The sequence below is a fragment of the Leptidea sinapis genome, chromosome 11 (assembly GCF_905404315.1).
Source record: "Leptidea sinapis chromosome 11, ilLepSina1.1, whole genome shotgun sequence".
NCBI lineage: Eukaryota > Metazoa > Arthropoda > Insecta > Lepidoptera > Pieridae > Leptidea > Leptidea sinapis.
This window is the reverse complement of record NC_066275.1, coordinates 5,313,659-5,334,229: the sequence shown is the minus strand read 5'-3', so window position 1 is coordinate 5,334,229 and position 20,571 is coordinate 5,313,659. Positions and strand designations below refer to the sequence as shown.

At 33.4% G+C, this 20,571-nt stretch overlaps 1 protein-coding gene across 41 annotated transcripts in view; it reads left to right on the top strand.

The window, feature by feature from the left end:
• Positions 1-20,571, top strand: part of LOC126966718 (modifier of mdg4-like) — a 341,756-nt gene that overhangs the window by 82,550 nt on the left and 238,635 nt on the right. The window contains exon 5 of one of the 41 annotated variants that reach the window (XM_050810978.1): positions 8,343-10,406. The exons of the other annotated variants lie outside the window; for them this stretch is intronic. Coding sequence (XP_050666935.1) covers positions 8,343-8,530 — 188 coding nt within the window. The 3' untranslated portion in view covers positions 8,531-10,406. Of the gene's footprint in view, positions 1-8,342; positions 10,407-20,571 lie in introns of those variants that run through there. 41 annotated transcript variants of the gene reach the window in all.

Here is a 20,571-nt window from a genome sequence, read left to right as displayed (position 1 = left end):
GTTAGTAAAGTATCATCATCAATATAATATTATATAGTATAGCAGATACAGTTTTATCATTGAAATATTTTATAAGTAAGATTTGTGTATCGTATAAAACCACTTCTCTTACATATTTTCATTCTAGATTCATGAAATTAAATGATAAAATATTACAGATGTGCAGTTCATTCCGACAGAGAAAGGGAAGTATATACTGGTGCTGAAAGGGTTTACATATTCACAAGTCGGTGGGAGATTTTTCTATTGTTCGTCGAAGCACATGGGGTGCAGAGCGCGCGTGCGACTGGTCGCGGGCAAGTTGGTCGCGATGGGCGACGCTCACAACCACCCGCCGCCGTCGCACGCGCGCTGCGGCAACGGCGCCTTCGTGCAGCTGCGGCCGCGCTCGCACGCGCTGTCGTCCCTGGCCGCGGCACATCTCACCGCACCGCTCATGTCACAGCGGGCGGCCCTAGCCTTGCACGCTCTGAACCTCCCTAGAATAGCACCCAAAACTGATCTCTGGAATCCATCGACGAGCACGGAAAAACAGTAATTATTACGGCGTAGCAGAAGAATCTTGAGTTATATGGGAGACGGTAATTACGTATCAACTGACCTTCCAACAATCCGTACTAAATGTAATGCTAAATTTTAAATTTAACATTACATTTAGTACCAGCCCAGCCCAGTATAAAATTCTATACTAGAACACTAAGCTTTGCGATACATATTGAGATATTTTTACAAAATATTTATCAATATTTGTATTTGGATCACAAATTGCAATTTAGTTTTAATTATTCTCGGTTTATATATTTGTAATGTTTAAGTAGTTGTGCTAACAAATTATGATTGGCCGGAGGACTGCAAAGTATATGAAAACCCTTTGTATACAATGTATAGACATATCTACCATTAAATGGCTGATATGAGAAATGAAGCTGAAGTGAACGATTTGGAAAATGTATTACGCCATGAATGTTTCTGAATATTATGTAATATTATAATTTGAATGATCTCTAAATTTTATCTTAATGTACATAAGATATAGTAAAGCTGAGGAAAACACGTGGCTTTTATTATAATTATTGTTACAAGAAATACACAAATGTTGGTGCTAAGCAGATAATATTCGTTATATTCCATATTAATTATATTCAAATAATTTTAAACATTGCTCAGACATGGTAACTCTAGTTCGGTATATTCTGTTAGCGATAGCAGGATCATGACAACCTGGATTTAACATTATTTCAATGTGCCAATGGATATGAATGTATAATATAATTGAGTAAACGTAATTAATTATAAGGATAGTGCCACATGTTGTCCTCACCTGCACTTCGGTTGAGAGGCGGTGGCCGGTGTCCGGTGCCGCGATATCTGAAGCTAGGCTTTAGATAGTACATACTACAACGATACGTAATGTGGTGATACTAAATGTATTTAAAATATAAGCCTTATACCTTATACACATTCAATTGAATGTTAATCCTACTTATATATATGTTATTTTTATCACAGTTTGTATATATTTATTACATTGTTTTGATAGACTGCTAAATATTAAAAGATGCTTAAAGGTTGTTTTTTTATTTCTATTCATTATATCTTTCTGTTATTGTTAATTGTAATCTTGAATGCCTGTCTGTTTGGAACAAAAAGTAAATACTGTTATTTCTATAACAGCCTAGGATGCTAACTGGAAGATGTAGAGTAATTCTCATTTCAGAGAAAGAAGAATAGAGAGTACAGATAACAGAAGAGAGTACGATATATTTATATATAAAAATATAATTTTTCTCTGAGAATTTGTCAGATATTATATTGAGACGTGTGATGATTGCGGCTGCGTTCAGATAGCTCCGAGTGTTATGGCTTTTGGGTTCAGAAAGTGTTGATGTCAAAGGAGTATAATAGCGTGCTAGGAGTGTTATTCCTATTTATATTATAAATGTGAATGTAAGTTTGTTTGTTACGCTTTCACGCCTAAACCACTGAACCGATTTTGATAAAGTTTAGTACAGAGATAGAATAGAGCTTGAGAACCTTTTCTTGCAAATAAATAAATGGAGGGGTTGTAATAGGGGATGGCAGTTTATAGGGAAATTTGTTATTATCGAAGATAAAACCGTGAAACTTTGTATTTAGGCACTTGATAAGAAATAATTTATAAACATTTGTTCCAGTTATTTGAAACTTTGACCTACATGGGGATCAAATATGAGGTTAAAGTTCACAGGGAAATACTATTAATTAGGTTATCCATAATTAGAAGGGACATGCGCTGTATCATAGAAGAGCGCTGCCAGCAGCGGAAAGAGCAGTTTGTATGTGTATCATTTGAAAAGTATAATAAAAAAAATTGCCGAAAGTAACTATTCAACGCGGACGAAGTCGCGGGTAAAAACTAGTAATTTATAAAGTACATCTACACGAATACAAGTACAATACTCTTTTTAAACGTAGACACTCAATAGGTTGCATAATTGCTTTAACTGGAGTGTGGTGGGCCTATCACCAAATACAGAAGTATTTCAGTGGTTTTACTCTAGTTAAAAGTCCGCCTATTCGATCACGTCCCTAGTGTACCCCACGCTTGTCGATTGATGACGTCAAATGGTCATCTTTTCATATCGAAAATAATATCTTCTTCCTATATTGCAAGTCAATTGAAATTAAATAACATATAGCCAATAATCGGTGATATTTTTCAAGGACTCCAGAAAAACGGAAGACAGGACAATGATGCTGTGTTCTTGCTGAATGACAAAGGCAACTACAATCTTGAGTATGGAGGTTGGCAGTTCAACAAGAACTATAAAAACGGTGATAAGATCTCATGGAAATGCAACAAGATTAAGTGTAATGCACGCGTAACTACGTTCTTGAATAAAATAGTTCATGTCAAAAATCAACACAATCATGATTGTCAATGCTGATCATAAAAAGTGTATTTGACAATTCGAAATGTTGTAACAAGCCAATTTGAATAATTGATATTTCACTTTGATTGTTAAGTTGTGAGTTAGTACTAAATGAGATCAATCGGCCAGTCGTTCAATATGTTGTGATTGACCAAGCTGCGCACGAGCGTGTTGCATTCTGCCCAATCAGCATATAGTAGCCCGCGCCCGCTCACCTCAGCTAGTTGACTGAATTGTTTGCATTGCGAATATAAATAGCCTAGTTCTGTTACAAATAAAAATATATTTTTTGTGACATAATGAAATCTTAATTATACTTATATGTATTAATTTAATATTTATTCATATATGTTTAATTAATAATATGTATTATTGTAATAAACTGAGAAATAAATAAAAAACAATTCCATCTGAAATGAACACATTTGTCTTCAACATAATTTAATGTGTCTGTCCACCAATCTGTTAACGTAGTTACGCATTGTTTCCGTAGGAAATTTAGTCACTGCTTGTTTTAGAGATTTGTTAAGCGATCCAATGTCGGCCATGCCTTCTATAACTGACCTATAAAAATAGTCCAATCACACATCTGGGCTAGACGAGGGCCAGTCTTCAGCTCGTATATTTTCTATATCGGTATTTCGTGCCTTGTGACCAGGTGTCAAGTCTTTAATTTTTATAAGCGTATTGCTGAGAGGTTTCACAACAAGATCCAACAGAGTCGCTTGATACACCTTGCTTAAATCGGGCAGTTCTTTTGACTCCGCTAATTTCAGGCCTATTTCAGTACTGCCTGTTTTTAGTAAAATTTTTTAAAAACTATGTGGACACTACTGTCTTCTTGGGTTCTTCTTCTTACATATTGCCCAACTAGCAAAAAGACTCAGCTCTGCGGTATACGTTGTTAGGAAGATTAGTGAGTACACGAATGTTGCGACCGCTAGATTAGTGTACTTCAGTTATTTTCACAGCATCATGACGCACGGTATTTTTCTGTGGGGTCATGCTGCTGACATGGGGTCATGCCTTGATTATAGACAGTCTCTCAAAGAAAAAATTAAAGAAATAACTATTATGACTGTTCATTGTCAATACATTTATGAAAATTTACTATAAGTTCACAAAAATCGTCACGGTTTTGCTATTAATGGTGATTTTCATTAATATAACACTAGAAATAATGGATTGCTTGTAACTAATTCTAGTAGGCTTCATACGATACATAATAGCTTTAAGGGTGAATGTATACACTTTTGTAATAAAGTTCCAACCACTGTTCAGGCATTATCTATAAATATATTTAAATGTTTTATTAAAAAATGGCTCTGTCGTAAATCCCATTGGAGCAGTACCACAGATGAATGTCTAAATGATCCAACAGTCTTGGACTAGATTTTGATTATTTTATAGCAATAGCAATGACAGTACAATATTGCATATTACATCAAAACGAGTGCAATAAAAGAATGGTGGGAGAGACTCTAAGAGAGAAGACTCTTAGAGCGTCATTTGTTTCCGAAGCGGTAGTAGTATCTAGTATATTAGAAATGACATCAAAAATAAAAGTAAAGGATTCAATTTTGAGAAAATAATGCCTTTTATGCCTTTTTACACTTTGGCTGAAGTCTTAACTCCTTTTTGGCTAAAATGAAGTTTATATGACAGACCACATCAAAACCATGACTGACGCAGAATGTTAACTACGTTGCATTTTTTCGACCACTTGGTCGGTAGCGCAATAGGTTGAACCGTTGACTCTTACCACGGAGCCTCCGGTTCGATCCTCGTACCAATAATATTATAATAATTCATTTCAGAAAAATAATTCCATAATAAGTGTTAGAAAAATGTCCTTAAAATATAATGTTAGAATATAATTATAATTAAAGAGGCACATGAAGCCGCATAAATGCCTTTATAATCGGCGCATCGTAATCAATAACAATGGTTTGCAGAATAATGTTAGGGCTATCCCGCAACCTCCTCAGCAATGACGCGGTTCTTTTGCGTTGGATGGTATGGAAGCCATCTACCCTCGCATCCGCGAACATTGCCGAAGCACGGCAAAAGCAGGGCAGCCACAACATCCATTGATGTACGATACGCGGAAGGCACTAAGCGTTCTTTGAGTATATCTGACCCACAGGCTGCTCGTTTAGAAGGCTTGACATATATGAATGAATGAAAATATGCTTTGAAAAACGTTATCTTAACCTCACTGCTACATCCAGCAAACCTGCGAGCCAGCATATTACTCCTCACCGCCAGTGCCCTGCGTTCCATCTCAATATCCATTTGATCTTCGACGGCGTCGTCGTCTTCGGTGATGTAGTGTCCGAGGTACTTAAAATGGTGAACTTTCTTAAGCTCAACACCATTCAGCTTTATTGACGATATATTAGATACATGTTTACCGGGTACTCTGATGACCAAATACTCGCTTTTTTGGCAATTATATTTGAGCCCATGTGCCTTTCACAAATAGCTAACAGCTTTCTTATAGAGCCCACACTTGTACCCAGCAGCACCATGTCATCCGCGTAGCTGATGTTGTTCACACAAACACCATCAACCGAGCAGCCGACACGCTCGCCGCTGAGCCCAGTTATGAGCTGCTCGTTCATAAGAACAGATTGAAGAGCATGGGTGAGCTCAACCCCCCTTGCATTACCCAGCACTCCAGCCTGTACGCACCGGAGAGGCTGCCGGCCCATCTTACATTGTTGGTCTAGTTAGCGTACCAGTACTGAAAGAGACGCTGCACCTGTGTGTGCTCGCTATTCTTCTTGAGTTTTTTCTATAAAAGTCATACGTAACAAGATCAAATGCTTTTGATGAATCAAGGAAACATGCATACACAGGCGTCCACCTATCAGTATAGTATTTGACAGTGTGCTTAAGACTCAGAATGGCTCAGTTGAGTAGATAGTCCAATGCGTTTTCGGTTTTCGAATTCATATGTACGTTTATTCCACATTTTATTAGATCGTTTATGGTCTTGTGATTCCTGTGGAGTTATGAGAGAGTGTGGGCTGAGGTGATCACTAACCAACAGGTGACCCGTATGCTCGTTTGTCCCCTTTTCCTGTCCTCGTTGTGCTAGTGTCGTATTTTTTTAGTAATTTACTCGTTGTAGTGCGCTTCAATTGTGAAATTTTTTTATAATTGTGATTCCTCTGTTTTTTTTTCTAAAAATCACTAATAAACGGGTGTCTGGAATATGCTTTTCTCCACTTGTTCCATAAATAAATATTGACTATAATTGCTAAAAGTAAGTAGAAAAGTACATCTATGCCAAAAATTATTTGCGAGTAAACTTACAGTATATAAATATGATTTTTTCAGGCTCAATAAAATTTGAGACGACGAAATTTGGGAACCCCGTCATAAGTTGGGGCGATTACAAGTTTATTAAGAAACTGGGTCGGGGAGTAAAGACCTGGTGGGAGTGTGGGTCTAGGAAGAAGACGAATTGTCGGTGTTTTGCTGTGACTGTAGAAAATCGGCTGGTTAAACTTAATGGTTGGCATAATCATTAACTGTTTCCTAATTTGTTTTTCCATTCTTTATATTGCATGTATGTAATCGATTTAATTGACACATTTAAAAGATTATAAAGACGAAGTCATAGAAAGCACATGAAAAGGACTAAAATACATTTCATATTATTTAATATTATATTTATTATATATTAATAATAATACTTTATTTCATTATTTTTTTAACACTTATTGCAAATGACCTAAATTACTAAATGTACAATATTTATTATATAATACTAATTATTTACATATTTTTATTGTTAATTGAAATAATAATAACATTAAAAAATGGTTTTGCAGTGATATTAAAACGGGTGGATCTCTGACCCCGAAACTAGTTAAAACTGTATCTTCGGGGTCAGTGATTTCTCGACAAATGACAATGACTAACGAAACATAATTAACAGTAAATAAAAATTAAATGTGTGTGTGTGTGAATGTGTGTGTATGTGTGTGTGTTTAATTCTTAGTGAGTAGATTACAGTAGACTTTCCGTTTTTGAATATGATTATTGCTTAAGATGGTGGTTTTCTTTTTTACCTCAATATTGCTTAGGTGTATCTACATATTAAGCAATATAAAGTCTTGTCATGAATCTTATTGTAAAGCTTAGAGGAGAACGCATCATATTTCGTGAAGGCAGTTTTACATTTTACTATGGACGACGCCTGAGCCATATTTGCTCAGGCGTCGTCCAAGAATAGTCACTGAGGGTTAATTTTATTAAATTATTATTTCTTTTATCATTCCTTAGTAATTTATGTAAATTATGTTTATAGAATTAAAATTATATTGTATAATGTTACACAATTTTATTAAATTATTATTTCTTTTATCATTCCTTAGTAATTTATGTAAATTATGTTTATAGAATTAAAATTATATTGTATAATGTTACACAATTTTATTAAATTATTATTTCTTTTATCATTCCTTAGTAATTTATGTAAATTATGTTTATAGAATTAAAATTATATTGTATAATGTTACACAATTTTATTAAATTATTATTTCTTTTATCATTCCTTAGTAATTTATGTAAATTATGTTTATAGAAATAAAATTATATTGTATAATGTTACACAATTTTATTAAATTATTATTTCTTTTATCATTCCTTAGTAATTTATGTAAATTATGTTTATAGAATTAAAATTATATTGTATAATGTCACACAATGTCTATTTATTTTTATTTAGTTAAATATTTTAGATAAACAATTTAATGACTCAATTCAAGAATATTTTTATTGTGAATGTGGTGTTGTGGTTTTTCCAGTGACAATGAGCTAACTTCTTTTGGTTGTCTGCTGGTTTCCGTGTGATGTGCCCGAAGTGCATACATCCGTTCTTTAATATTCAGTTCCCTCTGCTCTGTCTGTCTGAGACAGAGTTAATAAATAAATGTTAAATTAGTTAACTTACAAGTTACAACATGTCTTGTTTGTGTTTTTGCCATATCGTGGCAGATTTGTTTTTATTTCGTTTTGTTTTGATTAAACATGTTTAAGATAAGTAATATACTGTGCAAACGATGATACAGAACATAGAATAAAAATTGTAGAATACATGTATTTATTCAATGTGTTATCGGCAGAATAATGTTCATTATGTATAGATAAGAAAAATCTGAGTGATTCACAAAGAAGTTATCGAATAGAATTTCCTGGATATGTCAATTTATGGTCTGAGATGGGAAAGTGGTTGATTGGGAAATTTAAAGTATAATGATAATACTTTAAATTTCCCAATCAATCAATATGATATAGACTCTATAGTTCGATTAAGACATATATTTTATCTATTTGCATGATTTAGTTATGCTAATATAGCTATAAAATAAGGAGTTGATATTTAGGTGTAAGACTAAAGAAAGCTGATGTTTCCAGAACCAAAGTTTGGACTCTCGCAGCGCGGTAATCTGGTGGTCCAGATCGGGGAGTGGAGGTTCAACAAGCACGCCTGTTGGGGATCCAAGGTTCGTTGGACCTGCATCAAGAAGAAGTATGGGTGTAATGCCGCTATCACTACTGTCGATAACGTTATAGTGAAGACCCTCGGTTCTCACAACCATTAACTCTTTGGTTGATTTACAATTTTATATTACTGCCATTATGTGAAAAATTGTTGTGATGTGGTTATCTTTTGATCACTAAAACATTTAGTATTGCTTATTATTAAGGTAAAATAGTAAGACCTTTAATTTTAAAGCATTGTTTTGCAAAATAATTGGACCAAAACTTGATTGAATAAAGGTGCCATAGATGGTCCAGTGTTTGAAGCATAATATGTTGTAGAAAGCATTCGAATTTTGTTTCTGATCTAAATTATATCCAATATAAGGAGTTGATATGTTTTTCTCAGACCAATGAGCTGAAATACAGGACCAGGGCAACGTTAATGAAATAGATCCCATGATACTATAAACTATTGATATAGTTGTTGTTTGTTACACTGTATATTAGAATGACTACTGCAGCATAAGATGCCATAAACTGGAAATAAATTCTTGAATGGACAGACTTTACGCAGGAACTGTTAAAGCATGCTGTAAATATAGGCCTAAGAGCTCTTTTGCACTACGTCCGATCAAAGTCCGATCCGTACCCGTGAAAACACGGATCCGAAGTAGTTGTAGAACTATTTCTATGGTAGTTTACGAACTAGATCCGGCTTCCTCATCTGATTTCTTTCCGTCAACCGTTAATCTCCGTGCCAGAGAAGATTGACGGACGGAAGTAGCCATAGTATTATTTGTATGGACGCTCGCACACTGCATCCAATCCGAATCCGAATGAAAGGGATGTGTAGTGTTGATCTACCTTCATAAGTACTTATAAGTATACAATAATAAATATTCTCTAATTAAGAATTGAGTTTTACTTACCTTAATGTGAATGCAGGTATTTCTTCTGGCGAGATACTTTGTTTAAATGTTGTGTCTTGTCTGAAAATATTATCTTTTATGTGATGTAAAATACAATCGAATGTCGACACACTCATTCGTTAGTAATTATTAAATTTCCTGTCACATTGACGTAACACTGCGTGGTGATTGTACAAAGCTCCATTTAAACGTCGGTCCACCAAGAGAGAGCACACCCAGATTATTTACTTTTTTGCGCCTTCGTACGTACAATAGCATTACCAGAAGTTGACGCCGATTGAAAGATTCATGATCAACGACCTGAATGTTTTAGTGTGGATTCGCGTAAAATGCCGTATCCCAAAAAGTGGCCCCTGAATTGCTTGAAATTGGATTGGAGATCGGACTAATGCGATAGCAATATCCGAATTCGGTCCGAGAATTCCAGACCTGTATTTTCACAGATACGGATCGGACTCTGATCGGACATAGTGCGAAAGCGCTCTTATAATATCAATTCACTAAACTCTAATTGGTTAACAGTGACGTATGTCCAAGAATGGAATAATAATTATTATCAGCAATAAAATTCTTACTTTTAACTACTTTGTACGGCACCGACGTAGACTTGAATTTTAATATGATTAATTTTAATAGTAATTTAGGATGTGTTGTAATCATCGTATTATCGTAGATATAGTTTCTGCTATCTAGATAGTGTTTCATTTGCTTTGTTTTAAGAATATTGTAACTGATATGAAGAAATGAAATGAAATGTTAGTTATGCTTGAGATTGATGCCGTGATAGTTGTATTTTTAAGCAGCTGATGTTATTTGGTACGTGGTCAAACAAAACGTCGGCGACTACAAACAATGAGCGAAATTCAACTTTTGTTTTTACAAGTATTATAATGTTGTATTCTTGAAATTATCATGACTAGTAATTGTTGTAAGGTTAGTACTTGGGTTAAATTAGATTAAATTAGTAATTTATAAAATCAAGTTTAAAATTTTAAATTATATTGATTCATCATATTCAAATTAGCATAGTTGTTCCTTTTTTTTTCTAATAAAGTAATCTCTTTTATGGCATTAGTTTTAATAATACCTTTTTCTTTCTCATTCAATTATTAAAAAACTTCACAAACTGTTCTTAAAACTGCAAATAAGATGTTTTTTTTTAGTTTATGAAGCGATAATCACTGTGGAGTGATCGTAAAATAACTTCGAACAAGAATAATTGACCTCACTTCACTGAAATCATTGTGTCTTTTACCACATCCATCCGTAGTGTTCCGAAGAGCTGTTTGACCTGAGTCAAACCGCTGAATCCCACCTTCGCACAACAACCCACACATTAGAATATCATCTCCACCATCTGGATGTGTTCCTCCACAGTACAGTCAAGGAACTTTCTTCCATGTATAACCAAGCTATGGAATAAGCTTCCTTGTGCCGTGTTTCCAGGACCATTGGACAAGGGTACTTTCAAAAACGACGCGTACATCTTTCTAAAAGATTGAAACAGAAGACTTCTTTTCTTTCATCATCTTTCTTCACAACTATTCTGTGATTCCAATACAGATTATTGGAGGAGAATGTGGGGGGCACTGATTACTCCACGTCAAGTGATCCGTACGCTCGTTTGTTCTCCTCTTAAATCAATAAAACTAGAACGGTTGCGTCTGATCAAATTACACAAGATACCTAATTTATTTGCATTTCCCATGAAAGCAATGCTACAAATAAATATTCGATGAGTTCCGGTCTTAGTTCATAAAGCTCTTTAATGATCGGAGTAAAATAATAAATTGTTAGTGTTGGTCAGCATCAACTGAACATCTGCTCAACTGTTAAAAGTATTTTCAATGTTTTTAATAATTTAGTATACAGCTATTACTCAATTTGCTTGCAATAGGACATGTCGAAATTTATAAAGAAACTGAGATTTAGAACAATTACTAAACGATGAATTCACTTTCAGATCTGAACCCAGTATTCGCACAGTCTCAGCGAGGAAACCCAGTAATAATGATCGGCCAGTATCGCTTCAATAGAGTCAATAAATACGGAAGCAGAACGAGATGGGTTTGTGTGAAGGCGAAAGCTGGTTGCAGAGCGTCATTGCATACTATGGATAACGCCATTGTCCGCGTGTGGGGCTTCCACGACCCACTGGCACATACAAGTGCGAATAGATTTTGAGATACAGATATAGTTGGCGATTGTTCTTTTGTTCTATTGTTTTAATGGTATTGTATAATCTCACTATAATATGCATCCGGCTTTACTGCCTTAAGGGTGCATGGCATTTGTGCAAAGATTAATATAAATAGAATTAAATTGTAACGGGCGGCAATTTTAGTACGATACATTACTATGTATAATACAGCGTTATCTTCTTACTGTCTGATTCATAAAGACTTAGCGGATATTCAAAATATCGCTAATATATATAAAAAATAGTATTCATAATCGCATATTAGAGTTAAACGCTCATTATCTCTTCGATAGAGCTGACGTGACTTATAATAGCTAGGACCCTTCTATAAACCTATTTTAGGCACTCGAACGCAAAAAAAAACATGGCCGACATCGATCAGCTGTCTCGTATTTGACGTTTAATAATGTGATAAATAGCTTCCCGCTCAAATTTGTTGGATATCCGTCATAGATTGACAACCGACAGACTTCAAAACCTTGATTTTTGAAGTTTGAATTTATTTTGACATCGACTTTTGACAACTAACAAACCATTAACATTGAAAAGAAGTGTGTTTCCATTGCCAGTTCCTCATTAAATTAGTTAAAATCATGTTTTTTTGTACAAAATGGCAACATTGCGTACTATAGAGACGCATTAGTTATGGGAGATTTATCTAACGAATATAATCGAACGTTCGATAGGCTTAAAACACGTTTTAACTTATTAGTTTTATACTTATAGCTTTATACTTTCGAAAAGCGTTTTATTATGAATAAGACAGTAAAGGTTTGAAGTTCTTCAAAAGTTGGTAATGCTTTGTTGAGAACAATAATTGTTCGTCAGCAAATGTGGTTTTGCGAGAGGGGTTGCATGCTCTATAAGTACCTACAAAAATAATATCATCTATTCAAAACAAAAGACCGCTCAGCTCTTAACACTTCAAACTATCAGCGGCTGATTATCATGACGCCTCAACAAATAATTATTTATCTTGTAAAGTATTCAATATAGCGGCAGACAAACATTTTTTTTGTAAGAATTGAAAAAGGCAATGGTCTGTTATCAATTAGAAAGGACAATAATTTTTCTATTCTTTGTGTAGAATTGTCTATATAAAAAAATAAGTGGCTACTTTATTTGCTTAGAAACTGTTTAAAATTGACCTAAATTTTAGCAAGAGAACATCGCCAACATAAACAAACAAAAAGTAATATCATAACTATTGGATGAACGTAAGAAAGAGCAATACTTGAGATTTAATGGATTTACTAAAATATTTGGTAGTTTGAATTGATCTTCTTTAATTAATAACATATATAAAAATCAACATGCTTCGCTGATTTTATCAATAATTTTCTTTAAAACATATTATTAATAAAAGTATCAAACGACGTTGTATACTTTTATCAAAACGTGTATAGTAAATGGTGTGGTATGTATCTAATGGCAATATGCATTACAAATTGGTTTGGTTGAGGATGTTTGTTTATTTTTATTTAATATTTTTTTATGTAATTAATGTAACAACATCTTGATTCGATTGTTCTGGTAGTAATATAATGTTAAACGTTCCATTATGTGTATAAGTATTCTTTTATTAACAGTAAAAAGTCATTTATACTTTTTGAAAATTTGTTTGAAACTCTTAAATTGTAAAAATCCGAAGAACGGTGCTCTCAATAATTTTTAAATATATTGTTATATTGAGGCTTGAAGCAGATTTTGGAGCAAATGTCGGATTCACATTACATGTCAGAATCATTATTTAGTAACAAAATTGTATTGTTATTCTTAAAACTTTTGACAGCTAATACAAAATGAAGAGCGGTAATTCCACTGCAACCATTTTATATATGATTATTTTGATATATCATTTTCATTAATTTTATCATTATCATCAGATCTAGCTTTTTATAAAAAATGTTTATTGATATTTCTACTACTTGAGTGATGAATATTTTATATGAGACTGTGGAATACTTTGGGGTGTCATTACAAATTTTATATTGGATAAAGGATATTTTTACATACATAACAAAAACAAACAAATACTGGCGTCAATATTGTCTAATAACAATCTATTAAATAGTTGTCTATTTTGTAATATTTACGCGGGTCGTGTATCTAACAAATAAGTGTCCCGTTTAATGTGAATCCGGAATTGCTCTATTATAATTTGGACTATTAAATTTAATTAAGTTCCAATATCACGTAGTTAAAATTTATTTTAAGGGCGATGATGGGTATATTTAAGTGTTATAGATAAGCCGTCAATTTAACTTTCGATTTAGTCTATGGAAAGAGTATTTTTTATAAATCACCAGTTCAGTGTTTAGTTTTAAGACTTTGGTACAAAAGCTGTAATAATATGATTTGGATGAAGGGTAACAAAAGCCGGAATGCTCGAACATTTCACACCAAACCTCATCAAAAAAAGCGCGTACACCTTAATTAAAGGCCGGCAACGCTCTTGTGATTCCTCTGGTGTTGCAAGAGAATGTGGGCGTTGATCACTTAACACCAGGTACGCTGGTTTGTCCTCCTGTTCCATAAAAAAAATCCAAGGAATACGAATTTGAAATTTTAATTGTTTTCCAATTTTATAAAAAAACTCATGAAGAGGTGTTTTCTGTGCTTGTATATTTTAGGAGTACTACAGACTATAATATATAGATCATTATAAGTCACTTAATATGGTAGTTTAATATATTGTATGCATAAATGATGTACAATTTTAAAGTGCTAGGAGTTATCGGTTGAATTTATTATAATAATACCAACGACGTGCGATACATATTGACATATCACGTCGTATAAAAAACAAAGACGAAATATGGAACTTGCCACAAATTACACCATAATAATCTTCGACTGCTATATCTATACATTGACGCATTTACTTTAGTTGTTTAAAATTTTATTGGCCAATAACACAGTACACATATGTACTAAACAGAAATGTAAAATAATAATTCAGTTCAGGTTACGTATGTTCAATTTAGAAGCCGATTCGACAGTGACAATTGGCACACGACACTATCAGACTGCGAATATTATTATATTATGTGTATAGAACGTCATTGAATAAGATATATACATATAAATCAATTCCTTTTTTTCGAAGCAACTGGCCGTCGAATTGATTCCAACAAATGGAATGTTGAAAAACCACTTTTCGCTGAGGTAATGGTATTCAGCCAATATAATATAATATAAAACACCTCTACTGATAGGATACGTCATTTAATGTCCGTCTTAATCAAATTCTAAAAGTCATCATTGCATTTCGTTGTTCTAACATAGATTCGTTGTAAGCCTTATTGCTCACATATCGTTTATAACTAGATTCTTACAAATATACTGACATGTAATACACTTAATGATACTAAGGTGATGCCAATTTTATGTTATTGTACTATAATGAATTTTCACGGAACTGTATTTGTAAATATATTGACAAAATTTAAAAAAAGATTAAATTGAGATTATATAACAGTGTGTTAAGTTTTGAATTGTGAATCAAAATGAGGCATGATTCTTTTGTCGATTACGTGAATGTTTGTATATTGGCGTCAAAATATATTTTTTTTCTATACGTATAATGTTGAAGTATTAGTATTGTATACCTGCAGATATAACTTCTGTAATGTTTATAAAAATGAACAGTTGACTGACGTATGTATTAACAATAAAATAATACATTAAGATCCCAACAGAGGTTTTGTCGTTTTGGAAAACGTGTTTGTTTTTAATTCGGACGAAACAGTTAGCGTTTTGTGTGGTTATATTGTATAGGTTTTATATAAATAACAACAGATGAATAACAAAAATAGATTGATATCGGCCGTTATCGACTTGGTAACATAATGAGTCCTCTGTCTTCTTTATTATTATTACTGTGTTCTTCGAAATGGGTTATTAACATATTAGCCGAGCAGTACAACATATTTGATTATCCCCAGTGTACCCCCAGGGATCACCGAAACGCCAAAAACCATACATCGAGTTTACACATTGTATATCTCTCATAACATGTCACTGTAACTGTGTCGGTTGTTTCTTTACATTCGCATTTAGCCGACAAATATTATGACCTAATAAAGATTATTCCATGTCACTTTTAACCTTAAGTTCATCATTTCAAAGTAAATTCCCTATCCTAAAAATAATGACAACCTCTAAGATTATTTTTGACAACATTATGTATTTTGATGGATTGAAAAACGTTATATAACACGAGATACCTCATACCATGTTTGTATCGACAAACATTTATCATAAAGACAAAACTCTCCCCATTAATGTTCAAAGTCAATGTCAAAGTCACCGATCCTAACAATTACAAGCACATAGTTACTACTTACTAGCGTAAATATTACTTTAGGCATTGGTGGTGGATAAAATAGTAAATCGCTTTTGTTCAGTGTTTAATTATGAGTAATGTTTATCTTGTCTTATATTTTACTAAAAAATAAATAGTTGCTATCATTAACATAATATTTATGTTCTTTTTTAAAGTTTGTTTTATTTAATGTCCCACTCATAAGACCTCTTTCTTACGTGTATATAAACACTTGACAAAATAGATCTTAATTTGATAAAAAGTAAATTTAAAATATGTTTCTGGTAGTAATACTTGTATGTCTACTACCAATGTATGCCTTTATTTGTTTTCAAATCGGCAGCTTCTGAAGACTTGCGTAGGCATGGTCGTCAATCTACCATTTTTGAATACCTACGACGAGTCGAGGGGACACCCTTATCGGTTTATGTTATCCTGTTCCTGTAAATAACTCCTGCCAGATATCAAGAACTTTATTTTGAATCATTGCGTTCTCATAGATTCAATCATTTTCCCATATAGATCAAAAATAATTTCTAAATGTGTAAAATGTAATATTTATTTATGTACAAAATATAATTTATAATTATTTTAGTTACTATTATATTCGTTTTAATAAGTCTGTTTTGGTAGCCATATAGATGTAAGAGACTTAGTAAATCATGGTGAGAGATTAAAGCAGTATATATTTCTAGTTGAGTGTAATAGAGTGTAAGGTGCCCGATGTTATAAATGGCCAGAGGTACGCAAAGGAAAGAGCAGGACAATATAAAGTGCGGTGGTGTTGTGTGCTCAGATACAAGTTGTGATGTAAGGCACATGTTCATATTTGTGAGGGTGATCTTGTTCACTTGTGTCACAATCATAAATAAATTTATAGAGTTTCTATTAATTCTATTTTTAATTTCCTTCAAAAATACTCTTTTTTTTTAATATAAGAGGGGGCAAACGGGCACGAGGCTCACGGGATGGGGAGAGGTGAGGCAACCGCCCATGGACATCCACAACAACAGGTGTCAAGAGATGCGTTGCCGGCTCTGTTCTTGAAGGTCCCTAAGCCGTATCTGTTCGGGAAAACCGCAGCCGGTAATTGATTCCACAAAGAAATTTCTTGCAAAACGCTCGGTTGTGGAATGCCAGCCGTCAACGTGATGCGGGTGGTACGGTCCGATGGTGGAATTCGGCCGCTGGAATCAACCCGAACAGCTCCTCTAAGCAGGCTCTTCCAATACATTTTTTTAAAGAGCATTAATTGTTGAGTTTTCGTCCGCCCGCGAAGACATCGAGTTGAAATTAAAACGATATACCCAAGTCTACATTCTCTTGAAGCTGTGAGAAAATCACACTTCTAAGATAACATAAAAATAATACGGCCGTTTATACCGCAAAAACTAAAAATTTTAACCGATTTCAAAAAGGAGTAGGTTATCAATTCGATCGGTATTTTTTTATGTATGTACACCGATTACTCTGAAATTTATGATGATGATTTACGTAATATTTCTTTAGTTCGATGCAGAATAGATGCCATTTGGTCCCATAAAAATTTTACATAGTTTTAATTTTATGAACATTTTTTATGACAATTTTTGTTTATCGCAATGCACGGACTAGTAAAAAAATAAGGACTCCGTGTCACCTTACATAACAGTGTAACAGTGTAGCAACAAGCCGATCAACGTGTAAATACATTGCCCCACGCACACACTTACACTTATACAAGCCGATAGGCCGCCTTTATGAGAATTGTCATCGTCTATGACAGATCAGTTTGCGTCTATGTCAAGTCTCATTTGCCCAGTAATTTTCTTTAGTCTTTACCAACAATTTTTTAAAGTAGTGTGGAACACTACTTCAAACCGGCCCATATTTGTGTGCTTTATAAGGTGCGGTTCCGGCCACATAATGAGTATTGTTCCCATCTTTGAGCAGAGCTGCTCGTATTGTCGGGGATCCAGTACTCTGTGAAAACTTCCATTACTTGGCGTTGTGGAGAGACGTGGCGTCTTAGAAGACACCAAATGACTGAAAGATGGCATACCGACTTTGTCACGGACATAAAAGTATGAATTGTTATTTTGTCTTTCTAGGAAGATGACGCTGTAGCGAGAACTGAACTTAGGACCCTTTACCCTTTATATAAGTGTTACTATATGATGTGTATTTACTTAGCAACCAAATCACCATAAAGAACATAGGTAGTTGTTTGTTCTCTAAAAATCCACTTATTTAAATCCACGTCAGAGGCAGAAAAAAAACAAATTTAAGAATTAATTTTTTGTAGGGATTCTTAAAAATAAGAAACGTTAGTACTTCATTTTTATATCAGTTAAAACAAAGATACTGCAAACAAGACACGGGCACACGAATCAATCCCGCAATTACTTTCAAGGTGTAACTGTTTATGTAATTTATTTATTTCCTCATAATATGACGATATTTATTTTTATTTAAGAAAACAATCTGACTATCATATATTAAAAAATCGGAGTTACTAGTAACGTGGCTATATAATACTATGACTAATAACGGGAAAAAAATTGTGTTATCTGGTATCCCCCGTAACTGCACACACACTACCGTAATGTTGCTTCACTTCTTAATATCATGGCGCGGAGTCCTTCCTTTTTTATTCGTCTGTGCCTCGATGATATAATTGTTTTTTGTGTACGGCTTTTTTAGGAGTTTTCATTCAGGTTATTATATATTATAATTATTAACTGACACTAAAAAGTAAAAAATAAAAAAAAACTACGTTTAAAAAAAAACGACTTCAAAAACTGAAAAGTATCAAATAACTATAAATTTAATTTAATACACCTTTAATATTCATAAAATACTATTATTTGTATGTGCTACATATTGATAGCTTTGAAGTCGGTGCCAAGCCAAATGTAATAATAATAAGTACCTACACTCGCCACGCGTGACTTTGAGCGGGATAGCTTCATCTAGAACAAAACAACCCAAGCAGACGTCTGTCCGCTGTTTATAATATTAAGTTTTATTTTGTTTAGGGATTGGCACCGACTTAAAACCTATAAATAGGTAGCACATATAAATAATAGCATTTTATTAATATTATTAAAGGTAAAGGTGTATTAAATTACATTTTTAGTTGTTTGATACTTTTCAGTTTTTGAAGTCGGTTTTTTTAAACGTAGTTTTTTTTGACACCTTCAAGTGAATGAATCAAGTGTATTTCCCTTCACCTAGAAATATTTTAAACGACTCGATTATTTAGTTAAATTTCTCTGTTACAAATAACATTTTGACGTGTTCATAACACTAGTAATAACCCTGGCTTCAAGGTTAAAGTTCTCCGAAATTTCGTCAATTATTATATAAAGTGAGTTGCGATGACCCTTCTTCAACCCTTTCTGTCCCGAGTTGCAAGGAATTGTATTTCAGTAACACAATCTCATAGCGAACTAGAAATATGACGAGTATTATATTAGTTATATAAATAGCTATTTAATTATCAGCGTGGAATAAATATCTCAAATGTTGTTACAATGTTCAATGTACTAAAATATCGATTTATTTTCAGATTTACCGATATTTGGCACTACTCATAAGGGAAACAACGTTATAATGGTCGGACCCTATCGATTCAACAGGGTCAGTGGATATAAAGGAAAGCGCGTGAGATGGGCCTGTGTGAAGGTTCGAAATGGATGTCGAGCTAGCATCACCACTCTTGATGATGTTATTATTAAAACTAGAAGTTCGCACAATCATTAAAAAATTACATTCACCGCCGCGACTTTAAGTGTGTACATTTCGGCGTATTGTTTTAATTATCTTTGTTTTTGTGAACCAATTGGAATGAAACAAACACTTATTAATATTAGTATCTACCTACCTGACAAAAAATCGTGTGTAAATTATTGTATAATAATAATATACATTAAGAGACGGCTACGATTTTAAATGTCTATCTTGTGCATATAAGACTTGCTATATGGCTTGCTGTAAATGGACTGACAAATTTTATCACGACACACAATCATGTGTAAGGAAAGGCATAAGTGTTAAACGACCGTTTTCAATAAACTATCTATCTCTAGTTTAACATATCATACAAAATAGGCAACATTCACCAAATATAAATGTTACTGCTATAGATAATCATAATATAAAGCTCATAAATATTGTTCACCAGAATATACAAGGTATCTCAAGTAAGGAATTAGAAATTGAACTGTTTTTGAGCTGCTGTAATATAGATATATTATGTATTACAGAACATTGGCGTAAGAGTCATCAGCTCCAGTTTAGTTTTAGAGAACATAAAGTAGTCAGTTCGTTTTGTAGAAGTAGGGCAATACATGGAGGTTCCCTAATTATTATTAATAATAGATTAAAATGTAAGAATAGAAGAGATATTGTTAATCTCTCTATAGAACAACTAATTGAGATAGCTTGTATAGAACTAGAGCAATTTATTATTGTAAGTGTATACCGCCCCCCCACTGCATCATATGAACAATTCCAACATAGAATGGAGGAGGTACTATCAAAATTTAGCAAAACTAGCAAGTCAATTATAGTGTGTGGAGATTTTAATATAAACTTGCTTGAACCTTCGGCCAATTGTACTAGCCTTAAAAATTTATTTCAAAGTTTTAATTTGTTCAATGTATTTTGGGAACCTACTAGAATCACTTCTACAACAGCAACCTATTTAGATAATATTTTTAC